Source organism: Dromiciops gliroides, chromosome 3 (assembly GCF_019393635.1).
Source record: "Dromiciops gliroides isolate mDroGli1 chromosome 3, mDroGli1.pri, whole genome shotgun sequence".
Classification (NCBI taxonomy): Eukaryota; Metazoa; Chordata; class Mammalia; order Microbiotheria; family Microbiotheriidae; genus Dromiciops; species Dromiciops gliroides.
Genome location: NC_057863.1, coordinates 445,430,007 through 445,451,672, shown reverse-complemented (window position 1 = coordinate 445,451,672; position 21,666 = coordinate 445,430,007). Strand labels below are relative to the sequence as shown.

The 21,666-nt window shown below is 38.6% G+C and overlaps 1 protein-coding gene across 1 annotated transcript in view; it reads right to left on the bottom strand.

Moving 5' to 3' along the window:
* LRP2 (LDL receptor related protein 2) overlaps positions 1 to 21,666 on the bottom strand; it is a 262,918-nt gene that overhangs the window by 191,096 nt on the left and 50,156 nt on the right. The window contains exon 4 of the mRNA XM_043995927.1: positions 15,068 to 15,184. Within this exon, the coding sequence (XP_043851862.1) occupies positions 15,068 to 15,184 (117 nt within the window). The remainder of the gene's footprint in view (positions 1 to 15,067; positions 15,185 to 21,666) is intronic.

Below are 21,666 nucleotides of genomic sequence, written 5' to 3'. Positions count from 1 at the left end.
TCTGGTTGTCTGCTAAATAGCACAATTAAACTATATGATCCTTAAGGTTCCTCCATATCCGACATGCTGACTTCTCTGAGCTTCAGGGTCCTCATCTCTAAAATTGAGTAGCTCACATTTACAAAGCACTTAAGATTTGCCAAGTACTTTACATATATAGTACTTTACATATATTAGCTCTTTTGATCCTCTTAACAACCCTGGGAGGTAGGCAGTACCATTATCTCCACTTTACAAATGAAAAAAAAAATAATAACGCTAAGAGAGATTAAATGACTGAGCCACACATAGCTAAATATGTTAGGTGCAGCATTGGGAGGATCAACTAGGTGGCGCAATAGACAGAGATCTGGGCTTGGAGTCAGGAAGACATGGGTTCAAATCCAGCCTCAGAAACTTACTGGCTCTATGACGCTGAGCATGTTACTTAATTTTCTTTGCCTCAGTTTCCACATCTGTAAAATGATCTGTAGAAGGAAATGGCAAACCGTTCCAGCATCCTTGCCAAGAAAGCCCCCCAAAGGGGTCAGACACTACTGAAAACAACTAAACAACAAAGCAACATTTAAACCCAAAACTATTCTGACTCCAGATCTAACAGTCTTTCCACAATACTGCCTCAAATGACCTCTGAGTTTCCTTTAAACTCTGCAATTCCACATCTTTGTTAAAGTAGATGAACTTGTTCATAAAAGACACTTTTTTAAAAGTATTTAAAAACATGTGTGTTTTTATGATCTTTGCTCAGGAAAACCTGAGTTCAAATTTAAGTTCTCAGACACTTACTAGCTGTATGACCAGAGGCAAATCACTTAGCCTCTGTCTGCCTCAGTCTGTCTCATCACCTGTAAAAATGGGGAACATTAGCACCTCTCTCCCAGGGTTGTCGTGAAAATCAAATGAGACATTTGTAAAATGCTTAGCACAGTGTCCGGCACAGACTAAGTGCTATATCAATGTTCACTATTATTATCACTATTTCTATCATGACATTTTCCCTGACCTCTAATGTATTTTCTGATGTAATTAAAGATTGTATTTATAGTAATTCTGTATAGAACATGTTGTTTTTAGAGATTTTTTAACCAAGAAAAAGTTTAACTTGTCTAGGGGCCTGGAAAGAGGGTCTGTGATTTAAAAAAAAAAATTCCAATGACTCAGAAACTGAGAGCATTGCTCTTTTTCATGCTCTTATTAGCTTTGGTACATTTGAGGTTCCACAGACAACATAGATATGTTCAGATGATTTCTGTGATGATCTCAAAGGAGACTTCTTCAGAAGCTGAATGAAATTTCTTTCAGTTAACATCTTTCATCTATAAAAAAAGGCATTCCATCACTTTAGGTGGTTATTTTTTTTTTAAACTGTGAATGACAAATTCTTGGACAACATTTTTACCTTTCTATTTTTGAATACAATAAGACCAAATTCCTAACTCTTCAGGAGGTACTTAAGCTTGTACCTTAAAAGCATTTTAACAACTAGGTTGCCAGTTTCAATAGATTAATAAGCCATAGAATTTCAGAGGGGCAAATGATACCTTATAGATTATCTAGTCCTATTTCCTTATTTACGTGTGTATATGTAATATGGAAGCAAAGATAGCATTTTGTAGTGTGTAATATATAGAAATACAAATGGCAAAAATGGTTGAATAAAGTTGTATATCTAAGCTAGAATTAGGGAAACAGTATGGAGAAGTGGACAATGTGATAGATTTGGAATTGTGAGAGGCCTAGGTTTAATCCTGGAGCCTATATTGAGTGACCCATGGTAAGTCATAAACACTTTGAACCTCCAGTTTCCTCATCTGTAAAATAGGAATAATAACATTTGTACCATGGAATAGTGGAGAGAAAGCAGGCCTGGGAGCTAAGACCTAGGTTCAGATAAATAAATAGATAGATAGATAGATAGATAGATAGATAGATAGATAGATAGATAGATAGATAGATAGATAGATAGATAGATAGATAAGCAAGTAAATAAATAAATGAAACAAATAGATGAATGAATAAATAGATAAATGATTGAATAAATAGATAAATAAATGAATGGATAGATAGATGATAGATAGATAGATAGATGATAGATAGATAGATAGATAGATAGATAGATAGATAGATAGATAAGCAAGTAAATAAATAAATGAAACAAATAGATGAATGAATAAATAAATGATTGAATAAATAAATAGATAAATAAATGAATGGATAGATAGATGATAGATAGATAGATAGATAGATAGATAGATAGATAGATAGATAGATAGATAGATAGATAGATAGATAGATGATGGCTATATATAAAGACCTAGGTTCAAGTCTTATCTTTGACACATACTGGTTATGTAACCCTGAACAATCTGGTTAACTTCTCAGTGCCCTCAGACAACTAACTCCCTAAAAGTGTATAGAGAGTGATTATTGATCTGCATTGATAGAGGGACTCCTCCCCTTGGAAGTTCACTGACTCAAAGAAATCAGAGGTCTAGACCAAATACATATACACATACACTCACATATTTCTGTGCACACATACATGTCTATATATATATATATATCCATTTATTAATATTTATCTATTTTTTTTTGTTTTTGTGCTTGTACACATCCCTGCACACTACATACCTCACAATGTTGTTTTAATGAAAGTGCTTTGTAAACCTGAAAGAGCTCAAGGAAGGGGAAAGAATTGAGTCAGAATTAATTTTTGCTTTGATATTTGCTGCACTTGTAATGGTGTTTTTCAAAATGTTTCTTGGGATGTCAATGTCACCTCAGTATTACAGCTGTATGTCAACCTGACAAGTCCACACAACCATTACTTGCCTTTGCAGATAAATTAACCCTCAAATCCTGGGTATGTTAGGAGTCAAATGATGCTGTGGGGTTCCCCTCCCCCTAGTTTGCCTTGATCACTCACAGAACAAGCATCTTATTGAGGACACTAAGGGCAACCCCACACCACAGCCAGTAGAGAGAACTCTTGACCATTCTAACTTGTGCTCTGTGTGTGTGTCTTTTTCTGTCCTTCTGTCTGTTTCTTTCTCTCTATTTTTCTAAATTTCTCTGTATCTTTTCTATCTCTGTTTCTCTCTCTTTCTGAATTTCTGTCTCTTTCTGAGTGTCTCTCTCTGTCTCTGTCTCTGTCTCTTTCTCTCTCTCTCTCTCTCTCACACACACACACAAACACACACAAAAAGAAGCAGATAAACTGTGAGGAGAGTGGAATTTATTAGGCCCTGGGCTCTGGCAGCTCCATTTATGATTGTGATTGTAGACATGGGGACTCTGAGGCAAATTTGTTTGGCAGGTCTCTTGTCTCTCTCCAGTCCTGCCTTTTGAGAGACCGCTGCCATAAAAAGAAAGGGAACGAACTAAAACAGCCCAAACTGACACGACTTTAAGGTTACTGACATGCTCATTCTCTGAATGAACAAGAAAGCCTGGCTTGGTGTCGTCAGGCAACGTCTTGTGATGGTCAGAGGTCAGCGGTTTGACACGCCAAATGAATGGAACGCTTTCTTGTCTCTATCCATGCTGATAACGAATCTCTCTCAATCAAGTGGGGATCACATTCCCCCCTCCCCACACACACACCTCATGGATCTCCCTACACACAGCCTCAGCCTAGGATTTGCCCCACACAGAGCAGATACACATAACAGACTGAGAAATGAGACATTGGCCCCAAGATAGCTTTGTATCAGGACTACGTGAAATTCAGCCAAATGTTTGGGAATACAAAAAAAAAAAAAAAGGATCGCCTCCTTTCTCCCTTTGGGGACCCACACAAAAGCAATGGGTCTAAACTGTGCACAGTTTGTGCTGAGCCTCGATCCCTATAGCTACAAGCATTGCGTTAATTAATGAGCTTTTCTCTGGCCCAAGAAAGAGAGGGCACCATCCCCTTACCTCCCCCATTGGCTATTTCTGAAAGCTTGCTTGTTTGTTTGGCAAGGACTGAGTCTAAGCATTGTAACTTTTTTTCTATAGACAGATCTGTCATGCCACTGAAGTGCGCCACAGAATTTTAAGCAGGAGGGAAATGCACATGGATTCATTTAGGATATACACATGAATACCAGGCAAGGTCTTTATGCTGAATTTTCTCATGTGAAATGTGTAAGGATCTTAGTCACTAATCCACAAATTCTAAAGCTTAAAGTATAGGTGTCAATGTAAAATTTTAATGCCTAAAATTTCAAGTTTATTTATTTAAATGTACTCTTGGATACACATCCCATTTATAATGAATAGTTCCTGAGAAGTTTGGAATATTTTTTTAAGTTCCATGTTATGGTTTTGTTCTTTCTGCAAGGTCAGAATCCAGTGGCCCAAAACATACACTTTTTTTAGTAGTAATTAAACACAGTTATTCCTTACAACAAACAGCAAGAAATAAAATAATCCTAGACTAGATTTTAAATTTCATATAATTGTCCATGGCATTTGCCTTTCCATATTACGCATAATCTCTACATACATGTACATATATCCTCCTCTGCAAACCATGACACTGGCAATTTAAGCTGGTTAAAAAAAAAAACCATTTAAAATGATAGCTTATATAATTAAGGAAGAATAAGAATTTTCCCCTATTCTTTCTTTCTACATAAAACCAGAAACTAGAATTCATAATTAACAGCAAAAATAATCATCTTAAATAGAACTTAGTTTGCATTTTTCTTATAATGAGGCCTCATATCATGTCTCATTTTTGTATTAAAATTGCATTTGTGTGTGACCTGTCTTTCTACTATTTGTTGCAGTCACAACTAGACTAGTTGCAATTTGAGGACAGGAACAGTCTTATTTAATCTTTGTGATACTGCAACAGCAATCTCCACACAGTAGGAGCCTAAGAAGTATTTGTTGAAGAGTTGGTAGAGAAACCCAGTTTGGTGACCTCTTTACCCTCTCTAAATATAAATAATAAAGCAGCACAATGAACCAACAGACATGGTGATGTGCTGTAAAAGGACAAAGTGCTATACATTTGTCATAGGGATAAGAGCTCCTGCTCTCGATTAGTTCCATTCCCACAAAATGGCCAAAAGAAGATAAAAATGAAAGCAGACATGTTAAAGAAAGAGATTGTATCTAAACAGATTTGTGTATATCATATTCAGCCAAAAAGTACGAATGGGCAGTGGGTTACATGCTTAGGGAAATTCAGTTCTAAAATCCTATTCTCCATCTATAGCTCTCAGGTTATCCTCGTTTAAGTCAAATGGTTACTGTGGCTCCAGGACAGGCTATTCTGCTCAAAGAGAGATTTTTTCACCTGGGAGTCATCGACTTTTCAGTTTGGCCAGCAACTCTTAGCCCCTGGGTACTACCAACAGGAATAAGTGACTACCAGTCATAGTTGGCTAAAGAAGATATATACCATGAGGAGAAGAGGAAACGAGGAAAATGAAATGGAAAGCACACAGGGGGAAGGTTACAGGGATAGGATGAGGGAGCCAGAGAAAGGTCGGGGAGCTTTCTCTATTGAGGGTCTAACAACCTCATTAGCCCTAAAGCTGAGCTATGCAAGTCCAATTAGTGTCATTGGCAAACCTAAGGAGTCTGTAAGGAGAGTAGGAAATAGAGAAGAGGAGAAAGATATAGATAGATAGCTTTCTATAATACATATATGTGTATATATAGAGAGATAATATATATATATATATAGCTTTTTATAATACCATGGTAAAATGCCAGTGGGGCAGCAGATGGTTCAGTGATAGAGCACCACGCTTGGACTCAGGAAGATCTGAGTTCAAATCTGGCCTCAGATACTTTCTAGTTATGTAACCCTGGACAAGTCACTTGACCCCTATTTGCCTCAGTTTCTCATCTGTGTAAAATAGGGGGGAGGGGGGAAGGGGGATATACTGAAGAAGGAAATGGCAAACCACTCCAGTACCTTTGCCAAGGAAACCCATGGACAAAAGTAGATTCATACTCAACTGAATTGACTGAAGATCAACAACAGTGCTATTAGAATATGTCCTTATTCAGTTACATTGGTTGCCTACCTCTGCTCTAATTCCAGGATTCTAAAGTCATCAAGGGCTGGAAAGCTCCTTGTCTATTCACTTCTATAAATTCCCCATCTTCGAGTCTTTTCCCATTCTACTTCGGGAAGCCCATACAGATATTGTCAACAGTTTTTACCACAGTTCTTCCAAGGGTAATGGTCTGATTCAACCTAGAAACCCTGAAAGACCCCCAGGCCCCCTTAGCTTTCCAGAATACTAGGGAAAGGCAAGAGAGGGTTTGGCGGGTGATCCCTATACCTTCCAAATGTTGGAGATAGATTTCATCCTCAAATTATGTTTCTGGAGCACCCTGCCTCTAGTAACAGAATCTAAGACAGAAAACATCCCTGAAAGCTTATAAAAGGACACGAAGAAAGAGATCCATGGAACAACAGCATAGAACAGCAATATGGATCAGAGATAAACCTTTGAATCAAATTGAACCTGAGGTCAAATGCTCCTGTTGCATGTATTGGGTAACAGGTATTGAGCTGTTTATGTTTAAGATCCCAATGAGGAACAGCTAGGTGGTGCAGTGGATAGAGCACCAGCCCTGAATTCAGGAGGACCTGAGTTCAAATCCGACCTCAGACACTTAACACTTACTAGCTGTGTGATCCTGGGCAAGTCACTTAACCCCAATTGCCCCACAAAAAAAAAAAAAAAGATCCCAATGATACACCTTGGTTGGGCATCAGGAGACATGCTTAACCTCAGCAATTTAGCTGAGCAGCGCTTGTCAGAAATGGGTCTCCTGGAAAGCCTGAAAGCTGGTTCCCAGGGGCAACAGTGAGGTCATTTTCTAAAAATAACTAGAAGTATAACAGCCCAAGCACCCTTGATGCTGGGAACCCAGAGCATAATTGTTATTGTCCCAGTAAAAGGGACAGAAAGAGAAGGAGCTTATAGTAATGAATCTAAAATGTTTATACAAGTGCTAATCAAATACTCATGGGCTGAGATATTCACAATCTACTGGTCATGCATGAATGACATTATGGGAGGTACCAGCCACTGTCCAAGCTGATATATCCCTATTCAAAAAGACAAAAGTACCAACCAAGAAATGCAACCCAGGCATGATTCTGATGAATGTGTATATATGTGTGCAAACACATATGGGCTCTTCCTTATGCTCTGAATGTCTTCCCAGTCGATCTCTGACACTGGAGAAATCCATAGCTCAAATACCACCGCCCCCAGACAGCCTCTCTTGGTCTGTCCAGTTGTTAGTGCCATATTAAAGATACATAACACCTACTATGCTGTATTTGTCTTGAATTTTTTTTTTTTTGGTGAGGCAATTGGGGTTAAGTGACTTGCCCAGGGTCACACAGCCAGTAAGTGTTAAGTGTCTGAGGCCAAATTTGAACTCAGGTCCTCCTGACTCCCTGGCTGGTGCTCTATCTACTGTGCTACCTAGCTGCCCCTGTCTTGAATTTTTACAACTTGTCTTCCTCCATTAGAATGTAAGCTCCTTAAAAGCATGGGTTGGGGTTTTTTTTTGGGGGGGGGGTTGACTTTCTGGTTGGCTTTTTTCTTGTATCCCCAATGTTTAGTACAGAGACTATAACACTCTAATCATTTAATAAATGCTTATTACACATGTGTGTACATATATGCATATATGTATTACATAGTAGATGCACATGTGTATATATTATATATGCATTATGTAGTGCATGAAAACACATGCATATATACATATATATATGTATATAGTTGTTCAATCATTTTTCAGTTATATCTGTGTCTCTGTGACCCCCATTTGGGGGTTGGTTTGGCAAAAATACTAGAGTGGTTTGCCATTTCCTTCTCCATTTTACAGATGAGGAAACTGAGGCAAACAGGGTTAAGTGACTTGCCATGGTCACACAAATAGTACATGTCGGAGACCAGATTTGAACTCAAGAAGATGAGTCTTCCTGACTCCATGTTTTCCAGCATTCTATCCACTGCTATATTCTTTTCACTGTCTCAGAGCACCACATCCCTTCTTAGGTATCAACCTGCCAGAAAAATGTATACATGGCTCAAGGTTGTAGAAAGAGAACAAACAAGAACAAATCTCATTTGACCATCACAGAACCTCAGAAGCATAAAATGTTGACATTGGAAAGGACCTTTAGAGATCACCCAGTCCAGTTTTTATTTTAGAGATTAGAAAGCTGATACCCAAAGAAATGAATAGGCCCAGGGTCACTGAGCTAGTTATTGTTGGTGGTGGTGGGTTTCATCATGTGATATTAAATGGGGGTGGGGGAATGGTAGGAGGAGGGGTAGTCATCATCTTCATGAGTCTCACTGTTAGCTCTCCTAAATTTCTGGGTCCAGAGACTGACTTTGGTCTATCCCCCTAATTCCCCTCTACCGGCCACTCTTAATCAGGCTTCGGTAATGGGGGAAAGAGGTTTTAAATTCCATAGGACAGAAAATCAATAGACAGAAACCTCCAAGGAGAATGCAGCCCTCATAGCCCACAGAATCAATGCCACTGACGACCAACAAGAAAGCCTGCATTTTAACAAGGGGTTTCCACTTTCCTTTGACCTTCCTAAGTATCTAAAAAGAAGTATTTGAAACCCTCAATGACAATTAGAAGTATTTTTACTCAAACATAAGTCACTTGGGCATGTTGACCAGTAAAATAAAATGATCAATTAACTTAACTAAAGGGAAACTGTAGGGTTCTTGTGCAGCCCAAGCCCCTCCAATATACTAATTAAACAGCCTGCAGCTACAGCATTGTTAGGATGTTTATCTTAGCCTCTGCATGGGCAGTTTTTCCTTGCTGTTAATCCCATTAGCAGTAAAAAAGGACATGGCTTTGAATCTTTAGATCCCATTTAAAAAAACATACACACAACTGACAAGTTGCTTAATATTAGTTGGCATTTTGCAGATGACCAGACTATATAATAACATAACCTCAAAAAATGAGTTTTTACCTCTTTTCCAATCTTTAATTACCTTGTTATTTTATAACACTTTCTAGTTGAAAGGTATAAAATCAGTGGCTAATCCATCTGACAAAATAATCAAGCATACAGAAACATACTTATAGTCTTCTTTTCAAGGATAAACTCTTTAGTAAAATCTGCACATTCCCAGCTTCCATAATACTCTCCATCCTTACTCCTCTAGTCATCTCTCCTCCCAACCTACCAGAATTACTAACCATTGTTTTCCTATCCTTCATCCTTATTACTCATAATTATCACCCTAGAACAAGCCATCTCCTGTCACCCCTCACTGCCTTTCTATTTATTCTCCAGCCTCTCTTCCTCCTGCCCTCTTTTCCCATTCCTCTCTCTGTTTGTCTCTTCTCTATCTTCCCTATTGAGTGTCCATTCTATTGTGAACAGATCATCTTCTAACTTTCATTTATTTACACTAACTCTGGGAAACCTGGTTTTTCTCTTGATGACACCACTTCCCTCAAAATTTTCCTTCCCCTATTTTTTGCAATAAATAGGGCAATCTCATTCATTCCCACCCATTCAATTTACTTGAATAAAGATGACTTCCCATCTGACCTCTCCCCTCAGTTCCAGCTCTCCATTTCCAACTGCCTAATGGATATCTCCACATCAATGTCCTACTGACATCCCAAATTAAGCATATCCAAAATTGACCTCCTCCTCTTCTCCCTTCCCAACAATACAGTTGCCTATCTCTAGTTAAAAAAAAACAACGAAAAACAGAAACAGCTCCTGCCCAACTTGTTATTAGTACTATCATTAAAACAAGTTACCTTGAGTTCCTGCCTTTCCCTTACCCCCCCCCACATCTAAAGCAGTCCCTAAGACCACTCCATTTTTTCTACATAATGTTTCTCCCATCCTTCTTCTCCTTTCCATTCCCATTAGCAACATCGAGTTCAGACTCTTTCACCTATACCTCCTGCATTTCCTCCCACTAATCAATTCTATGTGCTGCTACTAGATTAAGCTCTGAAAGCACAATTCTGATTAAGTCACTCTCCAGTTTACAGAGCTTCAGGGGCTCCCAAAGGAGTACTAAAAGCCTTCAGATAACACCCACCTTTCAAAACTTAACTTATCTCCCTTTAAGTACATCCCACTCCACTTAAACCAAACTACTTTTTGTTCCCAAAACACATCCTATTTCCAACCCCTATGCTCTGGCTTACATTTACTCTACCCAAAAAAACCCTTCTACCACCCTCAGCTCCTATTGCCATCTATTAAATCATACCAAATCCTTCTGTAAAGAATTAATTGTTAATTGAGGTTTCTATGCCTCGGTGCGCACTGGCCTGGGGCTCCATAAACCGCAAGGTGCTCCACCTACTGGTTGTAGCCATTGCCATGGTGCTGGCACCTCTTGTCATCACCACTCGCCAACGCCTACATGGGCCTGACAAAATTATAATGATTGGAAGCCTAGTGAGGGCAGTCATGTGACTGTCAGAGCGGCCATCCCATTGGCTGGGGCGGTGTAGAGTTTTCTGGGATTGGGGGAGGAGAATTGGGTATTCTAGGTGAAAGCTAGACGGTGATAGGCGTTCTGCTGCGTATTCTCAGCTGATTCCTGGGGGTTGGTATTTTTCAGGTATTATAATTTCCCTTTCCCCATTTTATTTCCTTTCCCTTGATCCTACTGATTCTGTTTGTGTTTTGTTTTTTTAAGTTCATTCTTGTTAAAATAAATCCTGTTCTGTTTTGAGGGAGGCTGCCGGTCTCCTTCCTTGCCCCAATATTGCGGCGAGCCGCTTAGCTAACACTCCCCAATTAAAAACTGGTCCCCACACTTCAAAGACCAGCTGAAATACCATCTCCTCCATGAAGCCTTCCCTGAAATGATCCTGTCCCAACATACATGCCTGCATGGGCACACACATACACACACCAGTTAAAATGTAATAACTGATAACTACAAGCTCCAACATTATTTTGTGCTTCCTTCTATTTTGCATGATAGCTTCTTAGAGGCAAATAGGGGCAGCTTGGTGGTTTAGTGGATAGAGCACTGGGCTTGGAGTCAAGAAGACTCATCTTCCTAAATTCAAATCTGGAGGCAGACACATACTCACTGTATGACCCTAGACAAGCCATTTGAACCCTGTTTGCCTCAGTTTCCTCATCCGTCAAATGAGCTGGAGATAGCAAACCACTCCAGTGTTTTAGCCTAGAAAACTGCAAAATGGGGTCACTAAGTTGAATACAACTGACACTACTGAACAACAATGAAGAAGCAGCTAGGAGGCACAGTTGATAAAGAACTGAGCTTGGAGTCAGGAAGACCTGAGTTCTAATCTAGCCTCAGATTTTAACTGAGCTGTGTTATCCTGGGCAAATCATTTAACTGTTGTCTGCCTCAGTTTCCTCAATAGTAAAATGTGAATAATAACAATAGCGTTGTTGTTGTGTCCAACTCTTCATGATCCCATTTGGGGTTTTCTTGGCAAAGATACTGGAGTGGGGGTCAGCTAGGTGGCACAGTGGATAAAGCACCTGCCCTGGATTCAGGAGGACCTGAGTTCAAATCCAGTCTCAGACACTTGACTAGCTGTGTGACCCTGGGCAAGTCACTTGACCCTCACCGCCCCACCCAAAAAAAAAAAGATACTGAAGTGGTTTGTTATTTCATTCTGCAGCTTGACTTATAGATGAGGAAACTGAGGCAACAGGGTTAAGTAACATGCCTAGGGTCACACAGTTCGTAAGTGTCTGAGGCCAAATTTGAACCCAGGAAGATGAGTTTTCCTGACTCCCAGCCCAGCACTCTATCTGCTGTGCCACCTAGCTGACTTTCTAATCATTTCCACTTAGATGGTAAGATTCTTCAAGGCAGAGATCAAGTCTCTTTCATCTCAGTACCCCTATCGTGCCAAACATATGATTATACATGGTTGACATACTCATTATTCTCAAGTAGTATTTGCTGAAAAAATTAATTACATGAAGCCCTATCTCTTCACAGGAGGAAATAGCTTGTTTGTAAAATACATTCACTGACCCACAATCCTATGGACCTAAGATTCCATAAATTCAAGCCAAGGAACTAAATTATATCCAGTAAGCCATGACTACAATGCTAAGGGACATATTTCATGGCATAACTGCAAAACCAAACTGAAGAAAGGGTCAAACCCTGGCCTCTGTTATGACTGTATCTCCCCTTGGCATTTTTTTCTGTAGCATTTCTTTTCCCCACTCCTCTGGCTGCAACCATAAAATCAAAACATAAAAGATGTGACTGTTAAATTAGCACAATATATAAATATGGTCCTTTCTTGACTTTCACTGAATTTTACCCATATTAATAAAGAAAATCTAGCTAAAGGAATATGGTAGGAAGGAAAAGAGAAGGCAATGTATTTAAAAGCAGACCTATTATATTGGCAGATATATATTTTAGAGGCCATAGTATACACTAGTCAAGTTCACACGATCCATAATTCTACAAGAAAATGGCAGCAAGTATGACTGATCCTTGTGAGAAAAGAATGGGTTTGAGGATGCCCAGAGGCTCCGAGGGTATTATATTAAGATTGATTGGATTGACTTTGCTGAATAACTCACTTAAAGTTGACTTGATTGAAACCACACCTACCTGAAAGCCTGGCCCTCAGGGAGTGTGTTCTCTGAACTCTGACTTCAGCACCTTCTGCTCATGGACCTCCCTCAAGTCCAGTAAACCCATAGACTTGAATGATGCTAGCCAATGAGCTTTGAGCACTGTGGGAGGGCCGTCTCTCCTCCGGATCCAGAGGAAGCTTCCACTCTCAGTTAGGCTCTCAGACACACTTGTGGAGGAGGACTTGGAGAAAGAAGCAGGCCAGGCTGAGCTCTAGGCTAGATAGGCCTTTTCCTAACTTTCTGAGTCAAGTGTTCTCTCTTTACTAATATCTAATATACTTTAATAAATGCCTAATGCCCCCAAACTGGTGCTAAAACTTCTAATTTATAAGTAGCACTATATTAGAAACCCCAGCTAATTTTCCCAAACTTGGGACAGAAATAAGGTGAGCACACATATAATTTTAAACGCTACATGCTTTCAATTCCACATTGGCCATATCCATCAATAAGATTCGTTTTCTAACAAAACAAACAAACAAAAAAACCCTGAAATCCAAAATTTACTTCTCCTACATATATTTCTAAAACTTCCTTGCCTACTGTTATGCAGTGAGGGTACTCATATGCCAAGTCAAGAGAGCAGATTGTGTTTTCGGTTTTTCCCTGCAGAGTGACCTTAGGTTCCATGGTCCACTGGCGGTCATGAGGAGGTCTTACTAGTGACTTTAGAGTTGGCTACAGGTGATATACCTGGAAGAAGTCCAAATAATCTCCCACATCTGCCTTTTCTTTCCAAATGCCATTTCCTTCAGTCCCTCAGATTAAGCATTAATTTTTATCCATTTGTGAGTAAAAGATGAAAGTGCAGGCAATAGACTAAGTGTCCAATTTTCTGGTACCTTCATAAACATGGATATGGATATGTAAATAAACCTCTCAGTGAAGTTTGGTTTCTGTGTCTCTTTGAAAATTTTTCTGCTCATTGTACTGTATTTATCTAAATTTGCTAAGTGTAAAGATTTCAGCTTTCTTTAGAACTCTTGCTGCCTAATTTATAATTGCAAGTTTGAGTTGATGCTTTCTGTATATCTCTTATCTGGAGAGGAAGGAAAAACAGGAAATGACAAGGGTGTGCTGCAGCTTAATAGAGCTGATTATTAGATTTTCAGTGTGAGGATTTACACATCATTTATATCCAACTTATCCTGCATACAACATTTTCTACATAAGTCTTTTCATGTTGTCTCTCTATACTGTAAGTCCCTTGAGATCAGGGGCTGTCTTTTGCCTTTCTTTGTACTCCCAGAGCTTAGCACAGTGACTAAGTAATTCATCATTATCAGTCCTCTGGAATCAAGCATAACTAATAAAACCTCAACTCATTCAGAAAAAAAATAGGGCTTTGGAGGGATTATGTCTTTAACCATCTGTGACTGATAGCATGAAGAACTATTATGCCATTGTAAGATACAAAAGAGTAGTCTGGAACATCTACTGGTCTGACCTAAAATGAAATTCTTATAATGAAATAAACTGTGAAAGTAAAGAAGAATTCAGAAGCTTGGCACGCTCTTTCCTCACCTACATCACAATACATTACCACACCATAATATTGCCAACTTAAATGTAGTAAGACAAAATATACAAGGAAACCTTTCCTTACAAGTAATATTTATGGCTTAAACCTTAAAATTAACATGACCTAGGGTCTAGAACACATGAAGTTCCAAAGTAGAGTAAGAACAAAATTGCTGCCTTTGCATATCAAAAACTTAGAGGATTTAATCACTTCTTATACATCTACTCTTCACAGTGATTAATAAACAAAAGATATGTGTATATACTTACATAAGGAAGAATCCATTTTCTTTTGTTTTGTTTGGTTGGTTGGTTTTATTTTTGGTGAGGCAACTGGGGTTAAGTGACTTGCCTAGGGTCACACAGCTAGTAATTGTTAAGTGTCTGAGTCCAGCTTTGAACTCAGGTCCTCCTGAATCCAGGGCCAGTGCTCTATCTACTGCACCACCTAGCTGCCTCCATTTTCTTTTTAAACAGTATTTTGCAGAATATGAAGTTGTAAGAGTAGAAACCCATTAGAACACTTGATTCAACAACTTGTTAAAGATTTTTTTAAGTTAGAATTAACTCCACTGGACTTTAACCATTCAGTCTATTTATTCAGTGATCTTTTCTTTTGTTTAAGGTGTTGTTACCTCATATTATTTTAATGATAAAATCTTTACACTCCAACAGCCTAGAACTCAGAGTACTGGAGCAGTACAAACTGAGAATGTCTTAAAATAATGGGATCATATCAGAACATCAGCCCTAATCCACCAAAGAATTTGCCATGAGATTTTGGTAACAAGAACATATTGTAGCCATTTCTGTCCATCAACAACCTCCTTAATCTTAAAAATTGATTAAAATCCCAAAGGGGAGTGGGAAGTGAAACCAAATACAATGCTATGATTGCAAAAGACTTACGGCAGCCACTCTCGTCAGCTCCATCTGGACAGTCTCTAACTCGATCACACCTGTATTCGTTTGGGATGCACAGACCAGTAGGACATGTCATCTGCTGGCTTGAGCATGTCCTCCCAGCTGTAAAACAAAAAGGGGAGATGGGGGGAACATTCAATTTATATTTCACTCCAATTATAGACCAATAGGCTTTACTCTTCTCCCTTCTCTTTATGTTTACCATTTATTAATGAGGTCATTAGGTAGGAAGAAGTGTGGGAAGAGAAGCCAGATTACATTCTCTAAAGACCAATACGGTATTTCAGGGTACAAGGTAAAGATTAATTACAGTTGCTGCTCTCTTCACCATGCCCTTCCTCCCCATGTTCACGTATTAAATTCCTTTATCTTCTATAGCCCAACTCAAATACCATCTCCCCAATCTGGTAACAAACTTCCTCTAATACCTTACATGGTGCTTTATTTTCTAAATCACTAATGTACCTACTATGTAATACTGTGAATTACAGCTTCTTGTACAGGTATCTGTGTTTTATCACCCCCTAAATACTATGCATTGTGGCTATCCGTGTTTGTTAACTGTAAGGTTCTTGAGGTCAGGGATCATATATCTCTCCCCAGAGCCTAACAATACTTTGTACCTAGAGATGCTTAATTAATGTCAGTTTATGTGTGTTGAACCATGTAAAAGGCAAGCAGGCAATAATGGGATCAACATGCATGGAGATAAAATGAAAACTGGATTGAGGACATCTGGCTAAAGTTTTTAGTAGCAGGTTGGAGAATAGATTTTATTAATCAAGGAAAGATTCCTTAACCTCTTTAAGGAACTCACATACTGTACTGACACATGGTATAGAAGGGCTGGTGCGGCCAAGGCATGACAAATTTTGCAGATTTTTATCTCTAATGAAAACGGGTAAAACCATCTGGTGAATCTGAGCGCTTGATTTGGAAGGTATTTCAATGACAATTCACATTCAGATAACACTTTATGTGCATTATCACTGTGGATATTCACAACACCCCACCCCCCAAGGTATGTGCTTATAGTTCCCATTTTATAGATGCAAAAAACTGAGTCTGAGGTGGTGACTTGACCAAGCTCTCACAAGTATGTGTCTGAGGCAGGATTTCAAGTGGGGAATCTTCCTGACTTGAGACCCAGGGATTCCATTTCCTATATCCCAGTGCCTGTCACTTGGTAAATCTGAGGTAAGAATGACTGCAGCTGAAATTGCATTACCTAATTTTAAGAGTGGAAAATTATCCTCAGATGTAGATAAGTGAAATGCTTAGGAAGAAAGCTGACTTTCAATTCTCCATATAGAATCATGATTCTCTTTTGGAAAGGGATATCTGCCTTCGGACTTCCAGAACAAATAACAATTAAATATAGAGTTCCACATGGATATATCAGGGCAAAACCCTCAGATGTCAAGATTATTTTTTTCTGCTAAGAAAAAAAAAATCTTAGATACCTGAAAGGCATTAGCTACTAAAAATATCCTGAAGAAGAGGAAGAATCTCTTAAGAGAAAAAAAGCAAAATTATACACTTATATAAGTCCTTCAAAATGTGATGATGCTTTTCCATTTGGAAAGTTGGATATTAAGAAAATTCTGCTGTATTTACCTATGTCTCATGTTTCCCAAATGTTGTAACATTTGAAATGTTTGTGATTAATTTATTATGTTTTTTAAGTTGCGGAAAATTAATCTGTAAAATGTATCTGATAAAATTCTGTTATGAAATCTCTATCAACCACACTTCCCATAATTAAGCACAGAAAAATTAACCCAGTCAACAAATGTCCTTAATTGTATTAATTTTGAAAATGTTTTAATTAATTTTGCCTCACAATTTCTGTATCCTCACTAAAGGTTGAGGTAGACTTTAAATTGTTTGATTTCTGCTTATTGTATGGGAACGTAATTGCCCCACGGCAACTGTATAATTTTAAGAATTCCATTCAGTGGCAGCTAGATGGCACAGTGGATAAAGCACCAGCCCTGGATTCAGGAGGACCTGAGTTCAAATCAGACTTCAGACACTTGACTAGCTGTGTCACTTTGACCCTCATTGTCCCACAAAAACAAAACCAAAATTATACAATTGTCTTTATCTGAGGAAGGGGTAAGAAGGTTAATCCTCCCCTGTTAAATTTCTATAGAATTTATTTAATCTGTCTGTGTTTCCAGTTGCTCCCATGAGATTGAAATTTTCATTCCCTCAAAAGTAAAAACAAGGAACACTAGCAAATGGCTGAAAGCAAACCAATCCTGGTGTCAGTATCACTTTCATTTTACTGATTCTTCCTGAAAGAGCTAAATTCCCCTATTCCTCCCATTTAAATTCTTCTAGTCCTATACTTGGCCTTTAGGAATTCTAGTGATTGTCCAGGAAGAAATTTTTTAATTTAAAAGCTTATTAAAGCTGCTATTAAGCACACACAGAAATATGCCAAGTATAAAATTTCAAGTTCAGCCAACCAACAAAATAGTAGGAGTGCAGGATTCTCACTTCAAGATTTTAGATAACCAAGTCCCTACAGTAGTAGAGGAATGAAAAGAAAATTCACTGTCATGCAAACAGATCCTCACCAGGAGGATCATCCAGGATGCAATTAATCCTGAGGGAGTAGTGAAGGAGAGTGATTTTTATTTATTTTTACTTACTTCTGGGGAACAGAGAGGGCTAGTATAAAGATAAAATAATGAACCGACAAGTTAAGAAACTGACTCTATTCCCCCAACTACCAACCTTGGTGTTTCAAAATCCAAAGGCATTTGGGTACTTGGAAAATACCCATATAAAGTTACTGGTGTTCATGAATGGATGGAACATTTCCTCCATAAAAAGGAACCTTCAATAACCATCATAGCCTTTTCTGTCCTATCCCTACACTGAGCCAGGAGTATATGTAATAAATTTTGTAACTCCCAAGTATGTAACAATCGCAGCACAAAAGCTGCCCCTGGTTCAAACCCAGATCTGTAATCCTGTTTATGAATTTCAGCCTAAAGCCTTTGCCTGCTCTATGCTTGGCCAAGCAGAGTAGTTAGGAGTTTTCATCACCTCTGCAAATGAAAGTTTTTCACATTCACCATTTCCTCCATACTGTACCACAACCTACACAGCAGTGGAGGAGAGGTGGCAGGGGAGGACCCAAGGAAATGACCATGTGTCTGGTCAAAAACTTAAGGTTTAGCATAAAAAGACAGAATAAATTTTCTATATTCCTTGATTTAAACCAAAGTTGTCTGATGTGAATTATTCTTAAAAAAAAAAAATCTCTATTCTGCTTCATCAAAAGACTCCTTGGCATCTAGTGACATGACTGAAAAGGGTTCTAACTCAGTACAAGATTCCCACGTACTGGGCCAAATTCCAATCTTTCATACATGCATCCAGGAGTCAATAGGAGCTCCATCAGCATGCATCCAAGGATAGAATAAGGCCCCATGCAAAGGAGCCATCAAAAAACATCTGCTTTTTATTTGATCGGGGGGGCAACTATGTTGACAATGACTGCATTAAGTTGCTGGCCAGAATCTTGATGAACGTTAAAGTTGGCCCTGGGAATATTAGCCAAGATCTATTACAAATTACAAATTCCCAGTCTCTATAGAATATGCATATGATGAACAGAAAAAACCCTTTCATGATACGTAGTAGGAATTTAATTGTTAATCTTAAAGTCAGAGATATATTCCACCAGGAAGCAGGCCCTTTTCTAGTAGCCTACAAATCAACTAACATTTCTGCTTATTTTCATTTAGAAGGGAGATATATTGAGTAGTGCGACTCCCTGCTACACTTAGAAATTCTATCTAGTATCATGGGAATTTTCCCAGCCACACTGAGTCCAACCTAAATTAAAGAGTATCACACAGTGGGGAAATATATTCATTATTAATATTTATTGACAATATTCAGTAATAAAATGTAAACTCCTTCTGACATGGACTCCTGGCTTTGTTTTTGAATCTGCAGTGCCTACCAAAATGCCTGGAACGTAGTGGGCCGCAATAAAATGCTTGTTGATTGATTGGTTCATAATACACAAAAGACATACATCATGCCCTCTCACATCTGACCCAGGCCATAAGTGTAAAAAGCCTGATAAAGATTAGTCTTTGAGGGGGGCAGCTAGGTGGCACAATGGAGAAAGAAAGAAAGAAATGGATAAAGGAGGACCTGAATTCAAATCCAACCTCAGACACTTGACACTAGCTGTGTGACCCTGGAGAAGTAGCTTAGGCCCCATTGCCTCACCAAAAAAAAAAAAAAAAAGATTAGTCTGAATCATAGAAACTAAATTGTAAATAATTTAGGCTCAATTTAAATGTAAATACACTTTAGAACAAAGGTTCATAATCTGGGGTCTGTGAAGTTTTCTTTAAACATATTTTGATAACCAATCTTTTTTATTTCAATATAATTCATTTTCTTTGTAATTCTAAATATTTTATTTTAGTCATTTAAAATCATTCTTCTGAAAAGGGTTCTTAGTTTGCCAAAGGGGTCCAGGACACAAAACAGGTTAGGAACTCCTCCCTCCCGTAGGGAACTGGTGCTATGCTTGAGTTGTTACATTTCCTATTAGGCTTTCTGAATGCTATTTAATCCCACATTACTTCACCCCCACACCCACTCCCTAAATCTTCAGATTAGCAATGGTGCTGTCTCCAGCATCTTCCAATTACATAATTTCCTAGCAAGCTGCTGCAGACTTTAAGAACTGAAGAATTCAAGGGACCAAACACTACTGAGGAACCCTCAACATTTTGCGGAGGGTTGAAAAGTACATTTTTTTTATTTGTAGGACATGGCTCAGTGATTGGTTTTAATTTATTCGGACACTAATAGGTCTTTTATTTTTTTTTTTTTAGTGAGGCAATTGGGGTTAAGTGACTTGCCCAGGGTCACACAGCTAGTAAGTGTTAAGTGTCTGAGGCCGGATTTGAACTCAGGTACTCCTGACTCCAGGGCCGGTGCTCTATCCACTGCGCCACCTAGCTGCCCCTCGGACACTAATAGGTCTTAGTGGTAACTTTTGTAGCACTGATTCTCCACCCAGCTGAGGAATTAACTTTCAAAGGCACATCCATCCTACTTCCCTCCAAATTTGGAGGTGCCTTCCTATTGCCTCTAAGCTAAAAGCCAAACTCCTCAATTTGTCATTTAAAACCATTGATGGTCCCCCAAATTCAACACTTCTCCTCCCATCTCTGTATCTTCATATAGGCTGTTCTCCATGCCTAAAATGCAATTTCTCCATTCCCCCATCTCTTAGAATCCTTAGTTTCATTAAGGCACAGTTCAGATATCACCTCCTAAAAGTTTTCTTGCTTCCACTAGGAATTAGCACTCTCTCCATCTTGTATTTATTTATCAATGTGCATGTTGCATAGATTATAAACTTCTTGAGGGCAGGGACTCTGTTTTTGCCTAACACAGTGCCTTATACCCAGTTGGAGTTTAGTGAATGTTTTTAATCTAATTGAAGTAGCTATCATCTACTAGTGTACTCTCCTGCCTCTTAGTGGAATGGAACCAACCCTATATTCTTGCAAACCAAAGAGGCAACCTGGCCTGAGTGGACAGCACACTAGATTTGGAGGAAGAATAGGATTCAAATCCCACTCCTGACTCTTGGGGGCTGTGAGACCATGGTGAAGTCTCTTACCCTCTTTAAGCTTCAGTTTCTTCATCTAAAAAAGTGATGCTATTATTTTTAGTACCTATCTCACAAGGTTGTTGTGAGGTTCAAATGAGATGTTTTAAAAGCACAATCTAAATGTAAATTGTTATGAACTATTAAATCATAGGTGACAATGACCATTAGGGCAGCGAGGTGGCACTGTAGATAGAGTTCCTGGAGTCAGGTCTTCTTCCTGAGTTCAAATCTGGCCTCAGACACTTACTGGCTGTCTGACCCTGGGCAAGTCACTTAACCCTGTTTGTCTCAGTTTTCTCATCTGTAAAAAATTATCTGGATGAGGTGACAGAGTCGGACATGACTGAAAAATGGCTAAACAGCAAAAATATTAAGCCATGGAAGAATTTCAATATAGGTTGATTTTTTGGTTTTGTTTTTGTCCCAGTCTGATTTCAGTGGTGTAGGGAACACCTACCAATATACAGATTCCATTGTAAAATGGAAACAGTTCTTCAACTTATAGTTTTATGAAGTTGCCTGAGTCTTATTCTTATAAATATGAATTAGTTCCATGAATACATATATATTAGAAATGAGGGGGGCAGCTAGGTGGCTTAGTGTATAAAGCACTGGCCATGGATTCAGGAGGACCTGAGTTTAAATCCAGCCTCAGACACTTGACACTTACTAGCTGTGTGACCCTGGGAAAGTCACTTAACCCTCATTGCCCCACAAAAAAAAATAACAATTAAAAAAAAGAAATGAGACCTTTATCTAAGAAACTTGCTACATTTTTCCCAGTTTATTGTTTTCCTTTTAATCTTAGCTTTCTTTGATTTGCTTATGCAAAAACTTTTAAATTTTATGTAATCAAAATTATCTACTTTATCTTCTGTGATCTTCTCTATTCCTTATTTGATCATGAACTTTTCTACTA